This window comes from Dipodomys merriami, unplaced genomic scaffold (genome assembly GCF_024711535.1).
Source record: "Dipodomys merriami isolate MVZ:Mamm:240054 unplaced genomic scaffold, mDipMer1.0.p SCAF_91, whole genome shotgun sequence".
Classification (NCBI taxonomy): Eukaryota; Metazoa; Chordata; class Mammalia; order Rodentia; family Heteromyidae; genus Dipodomys; species Dipodomys merriami.
The window spans coordinates 5,129,636-5,156,280 of NW_027206524.1; the positions used below are offsets into that span (position 1 = coordinate 5,129,636).

A 26,645-nucleotide genomic window follows, 5' to 3' on the forward strand; every position below is an offset into this window, starting at 1 on the left:
TATATGAGGTGCTTTGATCAAATTTGCTACTCTGTAATTCTTTTTATCCCCCATTAAATTTTTTTAATGTGCTTTACTATTAGTCTGTTTTCACACAGTCACCCCCCTCCCTGATACCAGCGCCTCTTCTCCCCACCTTTCGCTGTCCTTGATGTAAAAATTCTACTACAGAACACATTATTCTGAATTTGTCATTATCCCAAGACCAACTCGTAGGCAAACTGTCAGATAATGCCAAGAAGGAAGGGGGAAAGAAGGCTGAAACTCTATTAAGAATTTTCTAGCAAAGATGTTTTTGTGTGTGAGTGGAGATATATAGTGCACTTAGAGTAAAGCTTTCCTGTCTTTATTTTCTACATATGGGGGACAAAATAGGACAGATATGTTATCTTACAAAGCACAGTATTTACATCTAAGTTTACTAAATACTACTTTGAATCAAAAATTTCTTTATAATTAGGATGTAGGAAGTAGAGGCAGGAAGACCGTGAATTCAAGGCCAGCCTTGAGATTCTGTCTCAAAGCAAAACAAATAAAAAATATCTAGCAGAGTAACTTACGGTTATCCCTAGCATTTGTAATGACATGTTGATGACTTCACTCGCTGTATCTGAATTCATTACTGTTATAGTTTTGGACTGTAGGGGGGAAAAAAAAGAAATAAGAGATACATCTACAAATAAGGAAATTAAAGACAAATAATCATTGCTAAATGATGATCCAAAGACGAATCTTGCTTTCAAGCACAAATAGCATAAGGCACGAGACTTTAAGTAGGACACAGACCCTTCTTACTTTTACCCCTTGATATGCCCTTTACTAAAACATTTCTTTTTCTTGTAGAACCTAAGCTCAAAAAATACAAGAGCTTAAGCAAAGAGTATACATGGACCCCACTTCACATCATATACACACACAGCAAATCAGTCAGGCTGCCCTCTGCCTCATTTGCACATTGCAGTGGGAAATCTAAGAACAGAGAAAGTGCTGGGTCTCTCTTTCTGTACTCATAATATCTAAGTTTTTTCTATGTGTCTAGCCCTTGTGGTTACTAAGACTTTCATGAGAGGACTTAATCAGTGAGCACTGAACATACTAGAGAGCTCAATTCTCTTACCGGCTATGCAGATAAGTTTGTATGCAGGATAATTATCAGATAAAGCAGGTGGCTCTGATAGCCAAGGATTACATGATACACTCAAAAAAAGTGGCATGAAAAAAACACGTAAAATTAAAAATAGAGAAGTTTAAATCTCCTGAGAATGTATGGGTTGTCATTGTGTTCTAGTCTTTCTTTACTGTGGGCCAAGTACTTGTCTGGACAAATTGTTTTTATTTGAATTTTAAAATTTTTTTTTAAAAGATCATTGTAAATGCACTGATTTCAAAATGCGCTTCTTATTGTCCCAAATACAGCTTTAGAAAGGGCTTCTGCATCTGTTTTTCAAGTCAACAAGCCACCTTGATTCCACTTAAAGACACTCTCTCGTAAAGTCTTTTGTACAGAATCTTTCTAATTACCTGGATACTAAGCTAGTTTTGCTAACCATTAGACATATATGCTCCACAAAGTAATTACAGAAGTATATTTTCCCCTGCATGGCTTTCTGGGAGTCAGCACAAATGAATGGTAGAAGGTAGAGCACTTTGGCTAGAAATCAAATAACAGAAAATGGAAAGACCTGGCTATCCATTCCAGATCGGCAGAATTCACTGACAGGCTCTGCAACACAAGAGGCCAAGAATAATCTATTTCCTCCACATGCACTACTCTTGGGGGTGATCTTTTAGAAGCAGTGCTGGCCGAGACATTGGCTCTGTCACTTCATCCTGGATGTAGCCTCGCTTTTAATGATAAATAAGTCAGGGGACTTTCCATGAAAATTCTTTTCATACTGAACTATCCCTCCACTGTACTAAAGCAAACAGATCATGGCAGTCTCCTACCGTAAAAATGTGAATAGTTCCTGCAAGAATTTAAGTCAGATACCTGAACTGGTTAGAATATATGCCTAACTTGGGTTTTGTCCAATGCATAACTCATTCAGACTACATAGCTTTCCACAAAACTATTCCATGCGATCTAGGGCTACTAGAGGGACAGTCCACAGCATAAAAATATAATTTTCTAGCCAAGCACTGGTGGCTCATGCCTGTCATCCTAGCTACTCAGAAGGCTGAGATATGAGGATCAACATTTGAAGCCAGCCAGGGCAGGAAAGTCTGAGAGACTCTTTATCTACTATTAACCACACACACACCCATGCACAAAAAAAAAGAGCCAGAAATGGAGCTATGGTGCGAAGTGGGAGAGTACTACTAGCCTTGAGTAAAAAAGCTTACTTGGTTCTGAGTTCAAGTCCCCAGGACCAGCGCACACACAAGCACACACACACAAAGTTTCCAACTTGTTTATAATGTTTCTGCTCTTGAACTATAGCTTCAGCCAACCCACTACACAGACTGGTATTAAAGACCATACCAAAACACCGGGAGCCAGAAGCATGCTATCCCTTACAAAAGCCATCTTCTGCAAGTGACCCATTTTTTCTTCACCTGAGGGATTCAATCCTCCAAATCTCAAAGAATGAAGGACTTTTCCTGAGCACTCTTGACTTAAGAATTGACAAGCAGGGGGAAAAAACCCCTGAAGAATACTTCCCTGTACAGAAAATATCTCCTTGCTTACTAACTGCCTTTTGCTAACACAAATCTCGCAGAATCATTCATGCCAGGGAGAGAAAAGACACATCTCACAGGCCAGAATCTTTCCATGGGTGAGTGTTAAATACTATGGTGAACATAGATCTCTCGCTGCTTTTTCTCTGTGGTTTCCTTTCATACATACAAAGATTTGCACAGACTCAGGAAAAAGCATTCCCCCCCAACTATGGTATTTCAGTAGCACATTCATACTTTGTCATCTGTCTGTCTGTCTGTCTGTCTGTCTCACTCTCCTTGACTCCATGCTGTTCTCTACCTGAGGCAGGGACTTGGAATTGAATTTTCTGGCCGAGAAACACTTACATAGGCACAATTCCCAATGTCCTTGGTGAAGATTTTGAGGGGAATGCTCTTCGGGTAGTCCTTCTCTTTCTCTAGATTGATGTATCTAATCAAATGCAACGACAACCCAAAAAACACTGAGTCAGATGGAATTCGCTGACGGCTTACTTTTCAAAATCAATCGCTTTTGATCACATTCGAAATCGGCTTACGTACTACTTTTAAAAAAGACACGGGACAGACTCAGCCAAGTCAGATTACATGGTGGGTTGAAAGAGAATTTAAAAAAAAAAAGGTTTCTTCAGGACATTAGGCATGGACACCAAAAAAACCAAAAACCAAAAACCAAAACCAAAACCCAGAAAGAATGAGACATGCATTTTGCCAAGTGAGGTTCGAGAATCATGATCAGGGTCATATAAATAAATATATAGATCGATTTCTCCTTAAAGTCTCCCTGCCTATTCTGAACAGGTTTGGCCCCATATACTTACTAAGTGTGAGAATATATTCAATACTTCACTAGGCCAACCCAGAGCCATGGCTTCTCATTTCCCATTTAGTTTTCTACCAGCCTGGAATTCTTAACTCTCCCGTAGCTTGTGGAGGGGGAAAGGGCAGGAAGGAGGAGAGCTAGGGGTTTAGCTGAGGAGCTGAAGTTAGCCATTTTGGTCTAGATACTGGATTTGTGAGGTGGACTATAGAAAATCGTGCACTTTTGAACAAATCTATTAATTGGTAGTTTGAGGATGACAGGAAGAGGTAGAAGAGATGACTTAATTTCAGTCTAAAATGACTGAAACAAACCCCAATTTTCTCCTCCCAGAAAGGCTTACACCGAGAACATTATTTTACAGTCAGTCGTTGCAACTATACAATCTAAACAACCGATGATATTTTTTGAGGGCAAGCGAGTAATTTCTAGTAAGGGTGAAGGGAAGCGTTTGGGGATATAACTCTGCAGCACACGATTTTAAGCTCTTTTACCACAGGTGAAACATTAAAAATCAGAATATTGAAAAAAAAATTACCTCTGAAGGAGAGTGAGCCACGTGTCCTTTTGTTCCGGACAACTGCCAACAAAGAAAATAAGAGTGGAAGATGGAACCACAGAAGTAATTTATACCAACATTATATTCACAGACACCTCCCATTTCCACTCTGTAAGGAAGCTACATGGTTTGTGTAAAAAAACAACAGCAACAACAAAACATGTTCTGCACGTTTCTGTTGTAGAATTTTCCTTTGGCTTTTTCTCGGTTATTCTGTTGCTCTGCCAATATTTCTCATCTTTTCATGCATTTCAGTTGGATTTTTTTTCTTTTGGCCTCTTTATTTGTATTTAAAAATTATTTTCTGGTAATCTGGGGGATGAGTCACCTCGGGGTGGGCTTCTGTTACTGAGCTTCTTTCTCCTTTTTGTCCCTTCTGTATGCCAAGGAATTTTCTGTTGCCTTCTTGACACTGTTCTAACTGTTCGACTGTCTAGTCAGACTGTGTCGCTGCTCTGGTTTCAGCAGACAATGAATTTGGTGGGATGGAGTTACAAATTCTGTCTCACCGGTTCACCAAGGAGTATACTCACTGAACAGCGTCTGCACATGGACAGTGGAACTCCCCTTGTCTCGTTCCTCTTGCTTTCCATTCACCTCTGTACTCTGCTTCTTCAGGACTTGCAGGGGTTTGTGAGTTTTAGTGACCCTGTACCCTCTGGTGTCTTAAAAACCAGGAAACTCGCCCGACTGAGGTTGGTGCCTTCTTCCAAGTGCCAACTCTCCTCTCAGATCACCCCAGGTTTGTCACCTCTTCAGAACCCTTAGGTGAGTTACAATTGTGTGTATTTTGCTCAGCTTTCCGAGCTGTTATCCGTAGGCTGGTCAGTGTGCTAAGACTGCACTCTGCCATACCAGAGGCAGAATTCCTCAACCGTTGGCTTTGAGAGATCAAGTCATTTTAAAATCAAATGTATGTTTTTGCAAGAAAGTATTTTTTTTCATTAGTTCACATTAACTATACAGTGTGGGATTTCTTTTGGTGCTATGTCAAGACAAGAATACAATATACATTGATCATATTTACTCTCTCTCATTCTTTAGACCAGTATGGTCACAGAGCTTATACAGTGAATTTCTGTATTCATCTCACATCCTTTTACGTTTTTCTGATCCAATTCCTAAACACTGGCACTCACATTTAAAATAAACTCTTGACGTGACTTAGATTTTGTCGGTTTTTCTTTTGATGGTCTTTTTTTTTCTGTTCTTGAAGGCAATCCAATATCCTATAACATTTACCTATTCCGTCCACCCCAGGGTTGGTGTAAGGACAGTTGCTCAGTCTTTCCTGATTTTGGTTTAGCTCTTCACAGTTTTGAGGAGTACTGTTCAGAGATTTTACAGACTTGTCTTCGCTTTGTGTTTGGCAGATGGTCTTCTCATGGCTAGATTAGCATTTATTTATGTATTTTTGCTTTTGCAGGGAGGGAAACACTACAGAGGCGAGTTGCTTTCTTTATCACCTTATAGTAAGGGGTTCCATGTCACCACTGTGACATTATTGATGATGTCAACTTTAACCACTTGGCTACAGAGCCATAGTTTGAGCAATGCTATGTGAGGAAAACATGTCCCCATGTCTTCCCCCTCTTGAAGTTGCATAGGAATTCTTTTCATTAAAGAGATCACTTGGAATTCCTCCTTTTACCAAACGGATTCAACAACAGGAAGTGATGATATCTGTAGAAATCGGTTTTTTTAAACCAAGAAACTAATATGCAGAAAATGACCCCCCAATAACATGCTTTTCCCAAATAAGCTCTTAAAAGCTCATGGTAGGCCAGCAATGCATAACAGAATTTAATGGCATGCTTGTCCTTATTAAAAGATTAACAGCTTGGAAGATATTTTAGTTGTCTGGTTTCAAGACAATGCCTGAATAGTTTGTTGCGACTGGAAAGAAAAGCAGAACAAAAAGCCTCAGGTGCAGGTCATGCGTATTTGCCTTGAAGCGTAAAACAAAGACTGGAATATGGATACAGTTGCTGGAAACGACAGATGTGAATCAACAAACTCTAACTAATCATGTCCTGGCTAATAAGGACACATATTCTGAATTTATGAATCTATTCACCACTCTCCAGGCTTCAGACTGAGTCTTAGGAAACTCATTTTCACTCCATAGTATCAGAAATTCACTTTTGATGGTCATATCTCTGCAGACACCAAATCAGAAAGACAGTTCAGGGAACTTAGTCTTGTATCACACTTCATTTTGTTCGCATAACACAACACTACTGCTTTGGACAATCTGGGAGTAATATCAGGGAAAACTCATTCCTCAAACTTAGACTGGATTATTCTATAAAAATTGCTTGGGTGAAGATTTCTTTCAGTGGCTTGCAAAGACTGATCAGGTTTAATAACCAATATGTAAAACAGATACGTTGGCACTGCGGAAGCAGGGAGGATCCTAGAGGTCTGACGACTCGATTCCACACTCCTAATCCAGGTAGAACCCTTTCACAAAAATATCTCAGGCCACGCCAAGGAAACAGCTCTAAAAGTTCCCAATATTTATCATTTATTTTTAAACATTCGAATGAAAAAGTATGGCTTTAAAAAATAAGGCACATGAATAATTGACTTAAATACCTAAGCAGAATACAAGGTTTTTCCTTAAAAAATTAGAGGAACAAAATTTGTTTTTAATGGTAGCCAATCCAGCTAGGAAGGTGGCTCAGTGGTAGAATACTTGTCCAGCATGCATGAAGCCCTGGGTTTGATTCCTCAGTACCACATACACAGAAAAAGCTAGAAGTGGCGCTGTGGCTCAAGTGGTAGAGCGCTAGCCTTAAGCAAAAGAAGCTCAGGACCCTGAGTTCAAGCCCCAGGACTGGCAAAAAAAAAAAAAATTGAAAAATTAAAAAAAATTAGCTAATCCAAGCAAAGAGGAAGAGGAGCTGCGGTTCCTACCTGAAAGTAGCCACAAAGTTCACCGTGGGCCAGCCCAGGACAAAGGACTTGGTGGCATTAGTGTGGCCTTCTCCCACTTCGTCCACACAGCTAGCTGTCCACATGTCAGTCAATTTTATTTTATTTTTTATCTTAAAGTTATTGTTGTATCTAGAAAGAGAAAAAACAAAATGGTTGTGAGCTCACCATGTAAGGACAAGTTATAACTGTAGGATGCTTTTCAGACTACCGTTTCTGTATCAAAGGTAGTTCAAAACCACCTAGGCCAAAGTGCCTTTCTTTTACTATCATTATCTTTAAGTAGCTACACAAAGGAGTTGCCATTGAACAAAGTGGTTTATGAATGCAATAGCTTTTGATCCGTGTCACCCCTTTCAACATCTTATCCCTCCCTCCCCGAGGTCGGTGCCTTTTCTCCAAAGACAAGAACATCTCTTCGCTCCACTCCAGGCTGAAATTAGAAATCTCAGGAAAGAACAGGGTATGTGCGCATATGTTTTGGAAGACATCAAATAAGGGATTTCCAGAGGCTTCCTTGAACAATCTGGCTGCTCAAGTTAGCATGCCGATAATTTCATTTTCCAAAAAAGCAGCTTTCCTTAAATCCAAGCAGCCAGCTGCGGATGGCTCCTACCTGTGATCCTTGCTTCTCAGGAGCCTGAGATCTGAGGATCAAGGTTTGAAGCCAGCCCCTGGAGGGAAGGGAAGTCTGCGAGACTCTCATCTCCAATTAACTACCAAAAAAGCTGGAAGGAGAGCTGTGGCTCAAGCGGTAGATCACTAGCCATGAGTAAAAGAAGCTCAGGGACAGCACCTAGGTCCTGAGTTCAAGTACCAGAACCAGCCCATGCATACGCACGCATGCAGGCACACGCACTTGCACACACATACACGTTCACACACACAAAGAAAATAGAAGAGAAAAACAACAGGCAACAGGATCTCTTCATTTTATTTCTTTAGCTCTACCAGGGTATCTCTAATTGTTACAAGAAGCCAGTTGGCATAATTGTGGGCGACGAATGTCTGAACATTGCAGTGTCAGGTGATTGTCACAGTAGATTTTGACGTGGTTGGCCTTTGAAATGCTGGATGAAAGGTTGATTCCTCAGGCCTACGTGTATGACAGAAAGCATTCATAAACTGGCCACACTATTTTTCTATACACTGAGCACTGGATTTGGAACAACAACTTGCCTGAAATTTCCTGCTACTACAAAAATTCTCACTTGCTTACTTTCAAAAATATTTAAGTGGCTGAATATTAAAGTGTACAAGTGTACAATTTATTGACAAGTTGAAAAACATTGCTATCTTGTGAAAGATTAAAGAAAACCCCTTAGAATTTACAATACACTTTGAACTGAGTTGTAGCAAGACTTTCCAACCTTTAAAAAAGCAAGTTTATTTTAACTTTAGTTTTCATCCATTTTACCTCGCATTCTGGCAAAAGAGCAAAAAAAAAAAAACCCCAAAACTGAACCCAAAGGACAAATCAAACTGAACCCTGTAATCTAAAATTAGAACCTAAACTAGACGAGAATACAAAGAGAGAGAAAGCGAATAGACTTCACGTGATTATCATTCATCTCTGGGGACCTGGAAGATGACCTACTTTTAATCAGCAGTAAAATTGCTTTTTGACAATTTCTCCCTGAGCCTCCCGTAAGGCCCTGTGATGTGGAAATGCCATATATTTTGACCTCATTGACATATTTCATACAAATGGTGGGGCTGAGACTTAATGAGTTAAAAAGCACTGATAGACAAAATACCCAGGGAAATTCAGGACCTCCTATACATAAGGAGGTGGAGCCAGAGAGATTACCAAAAGCCAAATAGCTTAAGTATCACAGCTGCAATCTGAACTGGGGGGAGGGAGCTGCTTCTGAAGGGTAGTTCTGAATCACTACCCTTCCCCCTCCCACCCCCATCTTCTATCTTTGGTCTACTTTCTTGTCTAACACAGAGAGCTAAAGACTTAAAAAATATTGTTATTGTAGAGTTGATATACAGAGGGGTTACAGTTACATGAATCAGGTAATAAGTGATGAGTACAATTCTTTTTGAACCATGTCTCCCCTTCCATTGCTCTCTCCTGGATTTTCCCTCCCATCCCCAGCCACAAGATGTACAGTTCATCTTCCACATAGTGTCTAGTGAGTATTCCTGTTGTATTTGTTCACCCTATGTTCTGCCTATTCTGTGCCCTCCCTTATTCCCCCAACTACAAACAAACCAACCAGACAAAAGGAAAAGAGAACAAAAACAGCAGCAATGCTAATTTTACAAAAATGTCTCTTTTCCTTTTCTTGGAGTTCGTTTCATAGACTATTGAAGACCTTCTTGATAAGAGAGAGAGGAGAAATAGGTTAGGAACATTTATGGACATAAAGCTAGGTGAACCAAGCTGGTAACTCCTGCCTGTAATCCCTGCTACTTGGGATGATTACAGTTCGAGGTCAGTCTGGGCAAAAAGTTAGCAAGACTCCATCAGAGCCAGGAAGCTGAGTGTGTGTTGGTATGCAGAGCGATTCTAACTGCATGCGAGGCACAGGAAGAATCATGGTCCCAGGCTGGCCTGGGACTCATAACAGAGAATACCAGCTGCCTTCTAAATAATTAAATGCTTGTAAAACAGATCCCATCATTAAAGTAAAAAGGAAGGCCCTAATTTTATTGGAGAAACTATTTATCTTTCTAATGAATATCAAGAGTGGTCAGGAAGGCCCCCAGCTGGCTTTCATACGTGTTCTAATTTCCTACAGGAAAGAATGACAAGACTGGCAAACCATTTCCAGCAAGTGTGGTCAACACCGGGCACAGACTGGAGCAAATGTAATACCTGAGTCAGTCACAGGGGGCGCCCGCCCATGTTCTCTACTGCATCTGCTCCAATTCAACTCAGATTAAAAACAATAATAAATGTGGCAATAGGGGCCATTGTTTAGCCCCCTTGAGTTTGCCCCTGTAAAGGCGAGCTGAAGACTGAACCGCCCTTTCTGAAGGAAGCCTGAAGATGAGCTGATGAAACACCAAGTCCACCTGCTCCCCTCCTACCTGCTGCTGTGACCAGCAGGGCTAAGTGCTCGTCTCAAATTAGTTCAGCAAATTCAAGGGTGCCAGGGCTCCAATTATCCTCCAGTTGAGGATGACAAGGGACATGCCAGACTCAAGTTTGGTATTGCAGAGACGTTCCTCTTGGTGGTTGTTTTATTTTTTAAAAAATGTTAAGTTCCCATCTCCCCTCCCCATGAAATAGAAAGCCCCCACATTCGAGGTCAAGCTAGAAAAGAGAATGATCATGTCCATGACATTCTTTACATAACCCTTACCTGTATTTAGGTCCCAGCACACATAGGGACCCAGTACTTTTCTGGGGGAAAATTATTTTAAAAGATATAAAAGACTTCTGTCATTGCAGCTACTCAGGAGGTTGAAATCTGAGAATCAAAGTTCAAAGCCAGCCCAGGCAGGAAAGGCTGTGAGACTCTTATCTCCAATAAACCACCAGAAAACCACAAGTGGCGCTGTGGCTCAAGTGGTAGAGTGCTAGCCTTGAGCTGAAGAGCTGAGGGACAGCGCCCAGGCCCAGAGTTCAAGCCCCACGAACAACAACAACAACAACAAAAAGATATAAAAGAAAACTCCTTTTTTTTTTTTCAAAAGCAAAACAAACAGGAAACTCCAGATATTAGCTATCAGAGCAGAAGGCTAAACATTCTTTTGGTCAGTGTGGTCTCCCTTTGTGGAGATGCACTTTTACAATGATAACAGGAAGAGAGGGTAGCAGTATACTCACTTGATTTTGGTCGCCACGAACAGATCGTTGAATAGGAAGAGGTGGCGCTCCTGCCTCTGCAGGCCTCTTTTGAGTTCCACCTGGCCATCAATCAGCAGAGTCCTGTTGGAGCACAGGAAGGATGACAGGAACGCACACGTGTCGATGCCGGCTGAGGGACTGTCCCTGTAACAGGCCACGGGGTGCAGATCTGTTACTCAAATGATCTACTCCAAGACAAAGGTTGATAAAACTGCTGCTTCTATAGTTGGTCCCTGGAATAGATTGCATGCTGCAGATCAGCCAGTCTAAGACAAAGCTTTACAAAATTGTTGCTTATAGTTAGCCAAGAAATATGGAACAGGATACATTTTCAAACGCCACATTAGGAAGTGGCGCTGTAGCTCAAGTGGTAGAGCGCTAGCCTTGAGCTGAAGAGCTGAGGGACAGCGTCCAGGCCCAGAGTTCAAGCCCCACGACCGACCAAAAAAACAAAAAGAATCTCAAATGCCACATAGTGTCTTAACCGATCATATACACTATGCACATGCACATATACATGTTTTATACATATATGTATATAAACATACATATATATGCATGTATATACACATATATATACACACATATACATATATATACACACACACATTAAAAATTTTGTGCTGCAATACCCAGCTCAACACTCACATTTATAGGAGGAAACAAAACACAAATAATCTGTCTTTTCAAATTGCAACCCCAGTCAGTGCTTCCTGCTAAAAAATATATTCCACAGTAAGATGACTCTGAAGTTTTTATTTTCATGTGGCATGCAGTCTCTTTCAGTCTCTTGTAGTGTGGAAATGAGGGAAAGGTAAGATGATAACCTATGTATCCTCTTCATACAGCCCGGGAGTATTGACAAGTTCTAATCTGAACACAGCTCTAAAATGATCTAACAATGATGGCAAGCAGAGGCGATGAATTAACCTTCTACTGCCACTTACTTATATATTAACATTCCCTTTTCCAATGGATTAATGAAGTCATTTCTGAAAGGCAAGGACCATATTTATTTGTTTGCTTTTTATTTGTAGTAAAAAGCAGCTAATGGGCTGGGAAGGTGGCTCAGTGGTAGAGCACTTGCCTTGCATGCATGAGACCCTAGGTTCGATTCCTCAGCACCACATAAGCAAAAAAAAAAAAGCCGGAAGTGGCGCTGTGGCTCAAGTGGTAGAGCGCTAGCCTTGAGCTGAAGAGCTGAGGGACAGAGTCCAGGCCCAGAGTTCAGGTCCCACAACCAGCAAAAAAAAAAAAGCAGCTAACAGCTTCCCTGAAACCTGATCAGAGTAATCTCTCTCCATGTTATCACTAAGGATTAATTTAAAAAAGAGTTTACCTTTAGCAACAGCCTTTTTTGGGCGGTGGGTGGGAGGGGGGTTGTGGGGCTGGAACTCAGGGCCTGAGTGCTATCCCTGAGCTTGTTTGCTTAGTGCTACCACTCTACCACTTTGAGCTACAGCTCCACTTCCATTTTTTGAGTAGCTAATTGGACATAAGAGTCTCATGGGAACTTTTCTGCCCTGGCTGGCTTTGAATCATGATCCTCAGATCTCAGTCTCCAGTAGGAACACTTTTTTAAAGTGCTATTATTGCTTCTTATTGATCACCAAAGAAAGTCAACTAAAACTCTTAGAAAGGGCTATGTTTAGAAGTAGCCATCAATTAGAGATTCTAATGACAAGCACTAGATAGGATCCAGACAACTGGCATACTAACTAGTACAGAGTTGTCACTCAGTACTTGTTCAATAGCTGAACACAATTTACCTTCTAAAGCATTCCCCACATTTCAAAGCCTATTCCAAATGCCATCTCTTCTATGAACATTTTCTCAATTGAATGTTTGCTTGTCATCGCATGTACGGCTGATCTTTTGCTTCCTATCTCTCAAGAATTCTCATTCACCATCTATTGCACACACCATGCAGTCAATTGCTCATAGTAAAGGATGCGTTGCTGGGTTCCTGACATGTCACAGGTACGGGGCGTGGATTCGGCCCATGCCTTCAAGGAGTCAGCAGTCTGACAGGGGAATAGATGAGTGAACACTGTGATACACCACAGTCAGAGCAGTACAAGGAACAGAGAGGAGGAAAATGGGGCCCCGATCTGAGGCTGACTGACTTCCATTTCTTGGAGGGTGGACAGACAGATGGGTGAAGAGGCAAGGAGCATCACAAAGATGAGCGGGTGTTTGCACAATTGTTGGGAATTCAGGAAGGCGGAGGCAACAAGGGTCTGGGAAGTATCCCCGTAGAAGGAGCTTGATCAGGGGAGTTTTCTTTCCACGTTAGGGGTTAATCAAACCTTGTCTCAGCCAGCTGGTCACTCACACCCAGTTACTCAGGAGGCTGAGATCTGAGGATCATGCTTCAAAGCCAGCCCAGGCAAGAAAGTCCAGAAGTGGACCTGTAGCTCAAAGTGGTGGAACAAAAAAGGTCAGGTACAGTGCCCAAGCTCTGAGTTCAAGCCGCACAACTGACAAAAAAAAAAAAGGCAAAAAACAAACCTCAAATCACTTTGTAAGCTTTTAAGCAGGACACTGTGATTTGAAATAAGTTGAGGAAAGTATAAGAGGAGGGCAACTTAGAAGAAGGGAGAGCCATCAGGGAGAAACAGTTGAAAACACATTAAGAACTACTGACAATAAAGACCAAGTGTGTAAATGAATTAACCATGGGCATGATGGGAGTGGGCTGAGCTGTGGAAATGAAGAAGGTATAACTGAGCATGAGAAAAAGAATCTAGCTTCTATGTACTTCACCATACTATTTGTTTACCCAACAAATATCCACATTAGCATCTACCTGTGTGCGCTAGACATTGTGTTAAATAGTGAAGATATGGGAGAAGTACATTACTCAGGAAACTTTGGCTATAGTCCCAGAGCTCAGTTTCTAGCAAACACTGAAACCCACTGTTCTATTTGGTTTTGGCATTTTGCAGAAAAGGATGGTAGCCACGAAGGTTGGGAGAACTAGCTATATTCTGGATATGTTTCAAAGGCAGAACTTGTTACGATTTGACAGTAAATCAACCACTTAGGTGGAGGCAGAGATAGGGAATTTTGTTAGGTTTGAAATATCTATTAAATGGTATCAAAACAAGTGTTTTAAAGCTAGAGGAAGAGATTGGTTCATCTAGGGAGGTGGGATAGATGTAGAACTGTTTCAAGTGTTGAGTTCTGGGTACTTCTAATGCTTCTAAGACTTAGGCAAAGAAGGAACCAAGTAGAATGAGCTGTCTGGAAACTCAGCAGACAAGGGAAGAGAGGAGAGACTCGGGAAGTTAATGGCAAAGAAAAGCTCAGCTGTTATGGATGGACACTGATAAAGACATGATTCCAATTGGATTTACCTTGACATCAAATTGTAGGAAATTTATTACTCTGCAAGGACACTAGATTCCATTTTAGGAAAAAAATTATTGAAAAGATATTCAAAGAAAATTGGAAGCACACAAAAGACATCTCTAAGTAAAAGGAAGTACCAATAAAACAGTATTGGTCATTAGTGCGGAGAACTATTTACAAAGCCCCAGTATAATAGATAAAAGAGTTAAAATTTGTAAAGGCATTTTTTTTATAGTTAAGGGAGACAATTTTTAGGTATCCAAGAGACTTCTGTCCATAGTGTTCATAAACCATCTTCTTTCAGATGATGTTGTAAAAGATGTTCTAGATTTTATCTTTGTGGGGGAGGATCGTGGGAAGAGAAGGAGCAAGAAGAGGAGGAGGAGGAGTGGTCAGGACAAGAGAGGAGAGCAGGGAGAATGTGTGCACGAGCACACACATTGTGTCTTTATTTTAGATGGTCAGCTATGGAGGAAGTTGACTGTTATGTTGGTAGCAACTCAATGGAAAAACTCATAAGGCCCAAACTGAATCCTGCCAACAGTCAGGGGAGTGTGCATTCTTTCTAGTTAATGGTGGAGTGATAGGAGAGCTTACAGTTCTATTCTATAAACGTCTCTTCATATTTTAGAATTCCTTAACGAACATGTAAGAAAACAATTGAAAGGACACTCCCCAAATAAAGCTATCTCTAACTGTCAGAATGAAAACAAATTCACCCCAGTGAACACATGGTCCAGATCTCTACACTCAGAGTTTTGCGACTCAGAAGTTTGAGCAGTTCTGACATCAATATATCAGAGCTCTATTGTTGAACCAGCAATTCCAGTTGAGTTATCCAATCTGCCCAATGCTTACTGGAGGTTAAAACATTAAAAAAGGAAGGTGTTCTTGGTTCCTTTATCCTATTTTCTCCTATCTCCATCTTATTTTTCTTTTAATAAAAAATAGACAACAGGATTAAGTTCAGGATTAAGAATTAGCCTACTTCAGGCTGCAGGTGCACAAACATAATCATAAACACATTTTTATATAATAAATGAAAAACATGTGTTTAGCAAAACATAAGAGGAAAGAAAAACATTGGGGATAATAATAATAAAAACAACAACAGCAGGACGACAAGGAATAATTCACATGTAGAAATTCACCACAAAAGCCCTTTAAAGCCAAGGAGCTGAATTTACAAGTTTATTAGTCAGATTTTACTTCTTGTAATTTTGATATGGAAATGTTATATTTGTACAGTGAATAGTTTAAGAAAAATTCAACAACACTCAGAATGAACACATCCAAATTATACTTTAAGGTGATATAGTTCAAATAAGTCAACACTCCTTTTTCTTTTTCTTTTCTTTCTTTCTTTCTTTTTTTTTTTTTTTTTTGGCCAGTACTGAGGCTTGATACTGGGCCTGGGTGCTGTCCTTTTTGCCCAAGAGTAGGCTCTACCACTTGAGACTATGCATCACTTCTGGCTTTTTCTGTGATTTCACTGGAGATAAGAGTCTCACAGACTTTCCTTCCCAGGCTGGCTTTGAACCGTGATCCTCAGATCTCAGCCTCCTGAGTAGCTAGGATGACAGAAGTGAGCCACTAGCATCCAACATTCCAACATTCATTTTTAAATAAAACTTCATAAAGATTCTGTAGATTATTACATGGATAAGAGAATATTATGAAGAAATATGTGGCTATAGATCCAGCTACTGAAATGAAATAAAAAAAAAGATTTTAACTACGTTTTATCTATTACCACTTACTAAAAAGAAATACATAAAAAGAAAGAAAAAGAAATGAAAGCTGGGCACCAGTGGCTCACAGCTGTTATCCTAGCTACTCAGAAGGCTGAGATCTGATAAAAGAATATTATGTGTAACTTTGTGTTCATTAAGTTGACAACAGGATGAAATGGATTCATTCCATTGAAAGGCCAAATAACTAAAAGTGACCCAGGAAAGTACTGAATACTCAATTAATTCTTCATTTTATCTATGAAAGAAACTGCCACAGTAATAAAAACAAAAATTTAAAAAAAACCACTCCAACCTTCCCAGAAAGAAAACTCAATCCTTAGATAATTGCACTGTGTTTACTATCAGATGTTTTAGAAAGAAATAGAAGCACATTCTCTTTGAAGCTGGGGTTTGCATTTCCCAGGTTCTTTCCCCTGTGGGTGTCCCTAGGGGGCTGTTCATGCAGATGCCCCAGTCCAGTGACCAGAGAAAGAGGGAGGAGCCACCATCAAGATGGAAGATTCGTTTTTTATAACCTAATCGCTGAAGTGACATGCTATTGTTGTTATTGTTGGTCATGGAGCTTGAACTCTAAGCCTGAATGCTGTCCTTGAGCTCTTCAGCTCCAAGTGAGTGCTATACCTCTTAAGCCACAGTGCCACTTCCAATTTTCTGGTGGTTCACTGGAGATAAGAGTCTCATGGACTTTCCTGCCGGGACTGGCTCTAAAACATGAACCTTAGATCTCAGCCTCCTTCCTGAGTAGCTAGGGTTACACGCGTGAGCCACCAGTGCCCACCGTGACATACTATTGTATGCTTTATAACAGATCAATTCTGATACAGAGTCACATGAGATCAGACAAGACTACACAAGGACTCATTTGGGCCCGCTGTAGGGTTTGTCTTACAAAATGAACTTGCAAGAAGTCACACACGGACGTATACTAGTTATTGCAAATAAGGGAAATCATGGGACCTATGTTTCTTTGAGCCTAGCTTACTTCACTTAATATAATTTTAGTGTGGTCTTGTTTGTGATCATTTGGGTAAATGCCCAAAAGTATATGTCTGAGTCAAGCAGAAAAGGTCAGATAAGTTGATGTTAGGGGAATGAACCCCAAGATAAGTATTCAAATGTTTTTTTGTTTTTTTTTCCTTTCATGCAATTGTTTCTAACATATTTATAAGATGATTTCTTTGTTGCTTTGTATGTCCCTCCCCCATGGTATACCCCCTGCTTTCACTGTATTTGATGTTGGTATAATTTGTGGAGGGGAAGGGAAAAAACAAATAGTTTAACTAGGGATACAGGTGGACCCATTGCAACAATGAGATGTATAAGACGTTATGTCAAAAAACAAACTTTACAACTTTGGTGGGGGGGGTGGGGGAGGATGGAGTGGGGGGAGCAGAGGAATATGGGAAGGGATGGGAAGGGGAAACAAAGAGGAGGCAACAATGCTTGATAAGAAATGTACTCGTTATCTTGCCCATGTAACTGTAACTCCTCTGTACGTTATTCTCACAAAAAAAAAAAAAAGTCACACACGGATCCCAGATAAGCAAACGCTTGGCTCTACACGGGGAGGGGATACTTATTTTTCTTATTTTTTTATTTTTTTTTTTATTTTTTTATTTTTTTTGGTTCCAGTCGTGGGGCCTGAACTCTGGGCCTGGGTGCTGTCCCTCAGCTCTTCAGCTCAAGGCTAGCACTCTACCACTTGAGCCACAGCGCCACTTCCGGCTTTTTTCTTTTTGCTTATGTGGTGCTGGGAATCGAACCCAGGGCCTCAGGCATGCAAAGCAAGCGCTCTTACCACTGAGTCATCTTCCCAGCCCCTTCTTATTTTTTTTAGAGAGTGATGGACGCACACTGTGAGAAGTCTCAAGGGGGGTGCTGGTGGGTTAAAAGAGCGAACGTACAGAAGTTTTATGCATATAGATGGAATATTTTTTTTGCCATGAAATTAAAAGTACAATGCTTTATTTTTAAGTTATATGCAAAATCAGGGATTTACAAAAGACCATGCCTCGCGTTTTTCTATTGTCTGTGCTACCGAGTTGCTGTTAGAATTGTTGGGGGTTGGTGAGAATAGGAAAGACGCCATGCAGTCCAGTGGTCCCTCCCTTACCCCCAGCTCCGCCAATCTTGTCACATGGCTGGCAGAGGAGGAAATGGTCTACAGGAAGGACACACAGTCCCAACCAGGCCATAATGCAATTGCAACAAAAATGTATCCAGCCATGAAACGATACGAAATAGAGCATGGTATTCACTCTTTGAACGGGTCAGTCCCATTTTACAGGTAAGGAAAGTCCACAAAAGGCCATGTTGAAGTTCTCGCAGTTACTCAGAAGGGCTGAAACTCGCTCCAAAGCTGGCCCAGAGCTTTCTCTGAAGCATAACAATCTGAAGCGCCTCCTTAAGTCGTAACATCTGTTCTTCTGTTTCCTTCGTGTTTTTTTTGTTCTCAAGGTTCTGAAGGAAAGTCAATCACGAAGTGCCAAAAACACTCTGGGAAAACCTTCAAGTTGCACTGGGAAGGGAGTATCTAGCTCAATAAATACAGTAATGGCATCTTCGGACGGCCTTGCTGTTCCTTTGGACAAGGGCGAGGAAGGGGAAACAGGCATGCGCTAATGAAGCAATGCTTTCCCGGTGCCAAAACCAAAGATAAAATTGAATCATGACTGCAATTAGCAAGAAAATAAGCTATAACATTGGAATGGAGAAATTAAATGGACATGCTGTTCTGCAAGTATTAAAAAAAATAAACTAATTTGATCCTGTCAAAGTCCAGGAGAACATGGAAAAACTTAACACAATCTCCTAAAGATCTCCACCCAGAACTGCAGCTGAAGAAATAGCACACAGCATCACACACACACACACACACACACACACACACACACACACACACACACACACACACACACACACACACACACACACACACACACACACACACACACACACACACACACACACACACACACACACACACATCTGGCCATTTTGAAAGAATCTAAAGTTTGAAAAAGCATCAAAAGCACTATGGGTATCTAGGAAGCCTTTTGCCTAACAAAACTCACTCTGTTTGGTAAAATAGGACCAATTTTTACCACTTTATGCAGTGTCTTTCCTTTACATTGACTTACTCAACTCAAAAAGTTTTTCATTGCAATGATAAAAGGGATAGAAGTATTTGGCCAAAGCTTGAAGGGTATGTGTTTAGGAAGCAGCAATTAGGATTCAGGGTATATGGCTTTCGAGTGCCTACAATTATGACAAATAATTAAATAACTATAGGATTAGAAAGATGTCAATAAGCTACTATAGTTCAACCTTCATTTACCTTTTAGGAAAACAAATGCCTTTACTGGATGTGCCCTGAGGCTTATCAGGGAGAATTTCGGTACATAAGCGAGGCTGTCCTTATACCCAGAACTGAACGCTGTGGTGCTAAAGACTAAGGCATCTGGGTGTGATGAGCGACGTTGTGAATGCTCACCTTAGCAAACCTTTCATGTCTTAGTGTCCAAGACGTTTGTCATGCACTATACCACACAGTGTAACTACAACACACATCAACCGCTGATCTGAGTGGCGATCACACACCAAAAACTCGTTAAAAACCTGGAACTTCTCTTCCTTTCTACACTCCCTGGTTCATCAAAGACCGCTGGGGAGAAAAAAACCACCATTCAAGGCACCAACAGTTAACTCAGCCGCTCAGCTAAGTCTTCCTTCTTCTTGAAATTTAGCTTGTTTGATAAATTTTTTCTTTTTAAATTGTGATGCAGCTGTTGTCAGATGAAAGCCTTCTTTTAAATCCTCTGCAGATGTCTGCTTGAAGTTGGATAAAAGTTTTGTTTTTTTTTGTTTTGTTTTGTATCATCTACACATTATTATTTTAGAAGATCCAGGAGGCATCAGTAGAGAGAAATCGGGGCATGAAGCAAGGCCTGTAAAATGCCAGTAGAAAGAACCTGCTTCTTTGCTGTCTGACTCTATACTGCAAAGAAAATCATTCATATCCAGGAATGGATCCCTTTTCACTTCTCAAGAGATAGTCATGACTTGGAAGCAGGTACCAGGATTTTCCTCTATCAAGTGCTGCCTAAAATATGTGCCGATCATCTTGGACTTTGGAAAAAAGTTCCATATTTCCAGCATGCAATGATTAGAAATGCAAAAAATCTGTATTGTTTTTGACCCCTATGGAAAACAGTAGTGACATCTCTTAATAAAACAATTTGCTGATAATTCATAAAAATCTGACTTAATAGAACTTTTCAAGAACATGTGTTATGCAATGATGGATGAAATTCAGACTTTCTTGCATACATCTTGTAGTGGGATTTGATCTCCAACTTATTTTGCTACTCATTTTTGTGCCAGTACTGGGGCTTGAACTCAGTGCCTTGAATTCTCACTTGGCTATTTTGCTCAATGATTTAAACCACACCTCTACTTCAGGCTGTGTGCTGATTAATTGGAGGTAAGAGTCTCTCAGATTTGTCTGCCTTGGATAGCTTTAAACAATGATTCCCAGCTCTCAGCCTCTGGAGTAGCTAAGACTAGGGGCCTGAACCACTGGCACCTGGCTTGATGTTTAATTTTAAAAACACACACAAAAAGACAAGACACACAAAAAATGGAAAGAACCAATCTCAAAATCATACTAGTAATTAGCAGAACTAGTTATTACTAGTTAGTTACTAGTTAGTAATTACAAATATTGTGTGTACATTCAGCCTAATCACTAACTGTTATAGGCCATGGTCCTTTTGTTCACTTATTCCCCTAGAGAAATGGGATCAAAGCATATACAAAATTATGGAGCCATTGTGATCCTCTCCTAAGAACATCCCCCTTTAGTCCCACTGTGTGAATGTCTAGAATCTTGTATAATTTATCACGTCCAAATGTATTTTTTGTCTTTTACTGCCCAGCGTGTTTACTTATCAAATTACAGACACATTCTAGTTACAACAAATGAGGAAAACCATGCAACTTATGTTTCTTTGGGTCTGGCTTACTTGGGACAAAGGGTGAACAAATTCTGCAGTGATATTCACTAGCTACTATGTTGAAAATGAACTATACAACTCATGGGAGAGAGGGGTCAGGAGGGAAAAACTGGGAGAAAACAAGGGAAGAGGTGACACTGTTCAAAAATAAATGTATTCATTACCTGACCCAGCTATACCCGCACTGTACACCCCCTTTAAATAACAATAAAAAACGATGTATAGTAAAATCATAAAATATGCATTAAAATAGTAATTCATAAGGAAAACATACACCACATTAACTTAAGCTGTTTTTCCTTACTGTTGGCACAAAAATCATATTCTGCAACTACTGGGGAAGGTCTATCTGAGCCTGTAGAAGGAAACGGCTCTACCAGAAGTAGCAAATATTGCAGAGGTGCTAGGGGAGGCCTGGGTGGAGGAGCATGGCTGTGCATTATACTGCTTCACTGAGCCAAAGTAATCCTAATGGCATGTTCCAGTCACTCATGTGTTAGCATTTCTGCTAGCCTGGAGAGGATCTCTGGGCCCTACACCTAATTCCCTTTTGTTCTATGAAAATCTGTACACACATTTATTTTAATGTCACCTTTGGCATTCTGGAATTCACAGGTCTTCAGCATAATTTAAAAAATATAGGTAAAACATTAACAAAAATATAAAGGAACAATAAAATGAATAATAGGTGCTACATTTCCGTGTGTGTGTGTGTGTGTGTGTGTGTGTGTGTTCAGACACAATTCTCCTGAATGAGGATGAAGCAGTTACATGAATGACCTCCTTATAATCGGTATATTTGCTATATTTAAATTTAAGAGCAGGATGCTAAGAAGTTGCTCAATGTGATGAGAGCACAAGATAATGTACATCCACATGGCTTTGGGAAAGGGTTCTAAAAAGAGCAAAGCAGCTGTGCTTTTATAAAATGTAGCAGCCATTAAAATGTACAAAAATACTTGTGTTTACATATAAAATAGGTAATATGCATGAATAATTAGACACAGTGTTCCCCCCTTCTTTATTTTTTTTTAACAGATCTACTGGACACAGGGCATTTACACGTGATACAGGAATAAAATACTCTAGACTACATGGGCTGTTTCATGGCTCACATCATCTGTGTGAAGGCTGCTCGCTAGAGTCCTCAGAAAAATCCAAACCAACAAACAACACTCTAGGAGCCATCTTTTCTATCATGACACAGACACCATTGATGCTTATAAACAAATGACCCCACAGCTAAAAAACCAAGCTGTAGATGTGCTCTGAGAAACCTTCACACAATACAGAGTCCCAAGTACCTCCCAGCCGAGTGCGCTGAGCTCTGTACTTACTTGGTGCTCGGCCTCTTCTGCAGAGCTTTATCCAGGACTAGAGATGGGGCGCTCCTCCTCCTCTCTGCCAGGGTTTTCATTTTCTGTGGAGGAAAAGATTGCAACACATGAAGACCAGATGGCTTGGGAGGGAAGGAATGGTTGCTTTCCAATCCAATTGTGCATGTTTGGTTTTGCCTATCAAGGAGCCTACAATTGCATCATGGATTGTAAAACTATCACATCTGACTAGGATGGTACCGTACACTGCAGTGTCTCTCATGTCAGGGATGAAAGGCATTATTAGTCAGTTGTCGGGGCTTGAACTCAGGGCCTGGGTGCTGTCCCTGAGCTCTTTTACTCGAGGCTGGTGCTCTATCACTTGAGCCACAGCTCCAGTTCTGGTTTTTGAGTGGTTAATTGGAGTTAAGAGTGTCAGGGGGACTTTTCTGCCTGGGCTGACTTTGAACCTCAATCCTCAGATCTCAGCCTCCTGAGTGGCTAGGATTACAGGTGTGAGCCACCAGTGCCTGGCTTAGATGTGAATTATTATGTCACTCATACCCCAATACACCGCCAGGAAATACACTACCATTTCATAGGCAGGGTATGTCCTCAGCTGGGTTTATAGAAGAAAGGACATGACGAGGTCAAGTAGAGGGAGGAGAAAAACCACTCAAAGCCACACACAGATGAGATCATTACATACATCGGTGGACTAGCGTTTTCATTTTATTTTAAATTTCAATATTTACACCTTTGGGAATACCTTCTTCCAAATAGACTCGTTTTCTCTAAAGTAGGAAAAAAAATACAGTATCTTCTTTTTAGGTGACATCTAAATAGAAGGCAAACAGGTAGGTAACCTTGTGTGTTCCCTTTCAATGACCTCTCATTTTTGGCAAATGAGGTTTTATTCAACTTGAACGATCTGGGTAATTACTCTCTAAATTCAGGCTTATATATTTTAACAATTCTAGATACAGCCGTAGCGTCTACGTCCAAGAGACAGATGAGCATATTTAACAATAAAGGCCGTGCCGTCATCAAAGCCATTCTTCCCACCATACCCATTGGGCTGCTTGTGGTCTTGCTCACTGCCTAAGGGCCCAGGCAAGCCGTGCTTGCTCAGGGAACATTCAATATTCAAAACTAACCGGCTAGCTCCGTGTTGGTGTCCGATCACAGGATCACAAAAGAACCACTTCTCAGATAGAGGATTTGAGTATGAATCAGAGATTGACAAGCTGAACGTCCTTAGCACGTTTTTCTTTTCATTTTTAAACATTTCCTACATGCATGCAGTAGGCCTTGATCCAATTCACCTCCTCTCCCTCTCCCTCCCTGCTTCTTAAGACAATTCTATCAGCTACCATGGTTCTCCTTTCATAGTGCATACCAAAGACTTCAACCATACTCAACCCCAAATTTCCTCGACATAGTTCTTATCCCACAAATTCACTGTGTGTCCAGGGGTCCCTCCCAACCATTGGTCTCATCTTTACTCAGTACTGTATTCCCCTGCTTAATCTCTGGCTCATGATTTGGAAACGATAGGCACAAATCAACTTAGCTGGAACAATTATAGAAAACATCCATAGGATGGGAAACAAATGAAAAAGTACCGATGACCTCAATCGAGCATTATTAACCAGGAACCAGTTTCAGTTCCAGTTTACAGAAAAAAAAAAAAAAACAAATTCTGTAGCATGTGTATTTGGGGCCTTTCTATTTAAGTTGTCCTCAGATTATTAGCAGATACTAAGCCTTCCTGGGGTGAGTGATTTCAGTAGCCTCTTACTCTTTGTAACCTCTGTTACATCCCTCAGAAACAGAATTCGCAGCAATCTCACATCTTGAGGCAGAGGAAGAAGGGAGAAAGCTGGCTCCAAACCATGACTCTTCTGAATCTCGGCCTCTTACACAGTTAGGATAATAGGTAGGAGGCACCAGTGCCCAGCTTATAAAAGGGGCTTTTATTACCACTTTCTTATGGAAACCTAATGCCAGGAGGTCCCTTACACACAACATGATTAGACTATGTTTCCTCAGTCATAAAACAGATGTGCAAAACAGGCACTGGCGGCATCTACTCAATGCAGCTGGATGCATTAGCAAGCACGAAGTCAAAATACAGGAGTCTATTCTTTTTATTCCAAGTCCTTTTATTTGTACACAGACTTACTCAGCTACTAATGAGATATTCCACGTAAGATAATCAGTCACTTCTCTGGGCATCTTTCTTTGTCTACAAAATGGGAAAATAGGGACTGTAGAGTTTCTTAGGTCTTTCTAGCTCTAATATTTGCCATGAATGTGTAAGAAAATAAGCATATGTGCACCATGCATTTAGGATTCACATAATTTATATTGTTGAAGGGTAATGAAAACTCGTAGCATCAGCCCAGCGCATTGAAACGTAGCCTAGAGATTTAGGTATTAATTCATTCAAAATATACAGGTCTCTCCTGCTCATGTAGCAAACAATAAGGACTGGGAGCTTCTGCATGTTCCTAACAACTACTTGAAATACAATACACTGAAAGAGAGCAAGACTATTGATTGACTGACAAATGTACAATAGTGCAGACTTGTCAGGACAGGTTGAGGGAGCGTCTGTGCTAGCACCAACAACAGATTTTTTTCCCGTTGTTCTGTGACATGGTTCATTATGAAACTTTGCCTCACAGGAAAGAAAAGGTGAGCTTCAAATCATGCCTATTTCCTTTGTTAGCTTAAAAAGATCACTCTCCACGCTACATTTCAGCATTCATAAGTACTTGATGTTTGGACCCAGATGATACAGGATAAACAATAAACAGTTCAGGAAGGCAATATTTTAAAAAGATCAACTTTTAGAAAATCAGATACATCAGAGTAAGAAACGGAAAAAGGCAGCTGCATTGATTTTTTGGAAATGGTTTTGATAATGTATGATTTATTTGATATTGACCATCCCCTTCCCTCCCCAAATTAAACTGGCACATGTCTATAATCCCAGCACTCAGAAGGCTGACATATGAAGATTGTAAGTTCAAGGCCAGTCTGGATTATATAGTGCCTCTAAAAACCTAATTAATCAAAATTGTATGTGTCCTAACAAATACATGAGCAAACATGAAGTTGTATCATCTATTCCTCCACAGGGGAAAAGGCAAGGAAAAACCTGGAGAAGTTGTAGAAGAGAATAAGGGTACAGTAATTAAATTTTTAAAAACTTGTTTTCTTTCTTTTTTTTTTAACAAACAGCCATCTATTAAGAAAGTATAATATTCATATTAAAGAGAAATCAGATTGTGAATTTTCTGTCTTCTTTCCTCTGACGTTGTAGTCAGTTTTGAAGATCACAAAGCCCAAGAGCAAACAGAAGCCTAAAGATGAGAACTAAAAGCTCTAGTTCACTTTTTTGTTTATATTTCAATAATAACACAGAAGTGCAGCAAGACTCCATGAATCGCAACGTGCTTTCTATCTTGTCATTTTTAAGCAACTAGAAGTCTATCATTTATCTCTACCTATCTCTATATGTATATCTATCACACACACACTCAAGCTCCTTTTATATTTCATATATTACTGCTCAAGATTTTCTTTGTTATATTATTTAATTTTCTGCTCCTTTCAAGAGAGCAGAGACTCTGTCTCCAAATTTTCTCCCTTGCTTCTGCAACATTGTTTTTTTCTTAAAAACTCTTAAGGCTTAGTATAATGTCTGGCACAAACTACAAACTCAATAAATGGGGGTTTTAGATGGACAAGAACCTAACCCATCCACTACACCAATACCACCATCACCCCCCCACACACACACACAAAGAGAGAGAAAAGCAAAACAAATCTCTAAGGAAGGAATCATCAAGCAGTTGTGAAGGGGCTAGGTTGCAAGTGACAAGCTTGTGCAATGAAAACTACATCATTTAAACATATCGTTGGCATGGTACACAACTATCTCATGAGACACCCACAGGGAATTACTTGACAGCAAAGGGCGCTGGGGTAACTGGATGACTGTGTGCAGAAGACCAGAGCTGGGCTGCTTACTCAGACCACACACAAAAAATTAACTCAAAATTGATTCATCACCTGAAAGTCCGAGTTTGAAACGATGAAAATCTTAGCAAGCTGAGTGCCAGTGGCTCAGGCCTGTTAGTCCTTGCTATTCCGAAAGCTGAGATCTGGGGAACCCATTTCAAAGCAAACCCAGACAGACAAATCTGAGAGATTCTTATCTCCAGTTAACCAGCAAAAACAAAAACAAAAACCAAAACCCCAAACAAAAAAACTAGAAATGGGGCTGTGGCTCCAGTAGTAGAGCACTGGCCTTGAGTAGATAAACAACAGAGAGAGACTCGAGTTCAAGCTCTAGTACCAATACACAGGAAGGAAGGAAGGAAGGAAGGAAGGAA

The 26,645-nt window shown here is 40.4% G+C and overlaps 1 protein-coding gene across 1 annotated transcript in view; it reads right to left on the minus strand.

Annotated features, from left to right (window-relative positions):
- Positions 1–26,645, minus strand: part of LOC138821297 (rho GTPase-activating protein 20-like) — a 57,092-nt gene that overhangs the window by 18,989 nt on the left and 11,458 nt on the right. The window contains exons 2-7 of the mRNA XM_070013428.1: positions 22,261–22,343; positions 10,780–10,944; positions 6,978–7,127; positions 4,038–4,079; positions 3,028–3,112; positions 561–638 (exon numbers count right to left, since the gene is read on the minus strand). Of these exons, the coding sequence (XP_069869529.1) occupies positions 561–638; positions 3,028–3,112; positions 4,038–4,079; positions 6,978–7,127; positions 10,780–10,944; positions 22,261–22,343 (603 nt within the window). The remainder of the gene's footprint in view (positions 1–560; positions 639–3,027; positions 3,113–4,037; positions 4,080–6,977; positions 7,128–10,779; positions 10,945–22,260; positions 22,344–26,645) is intronic.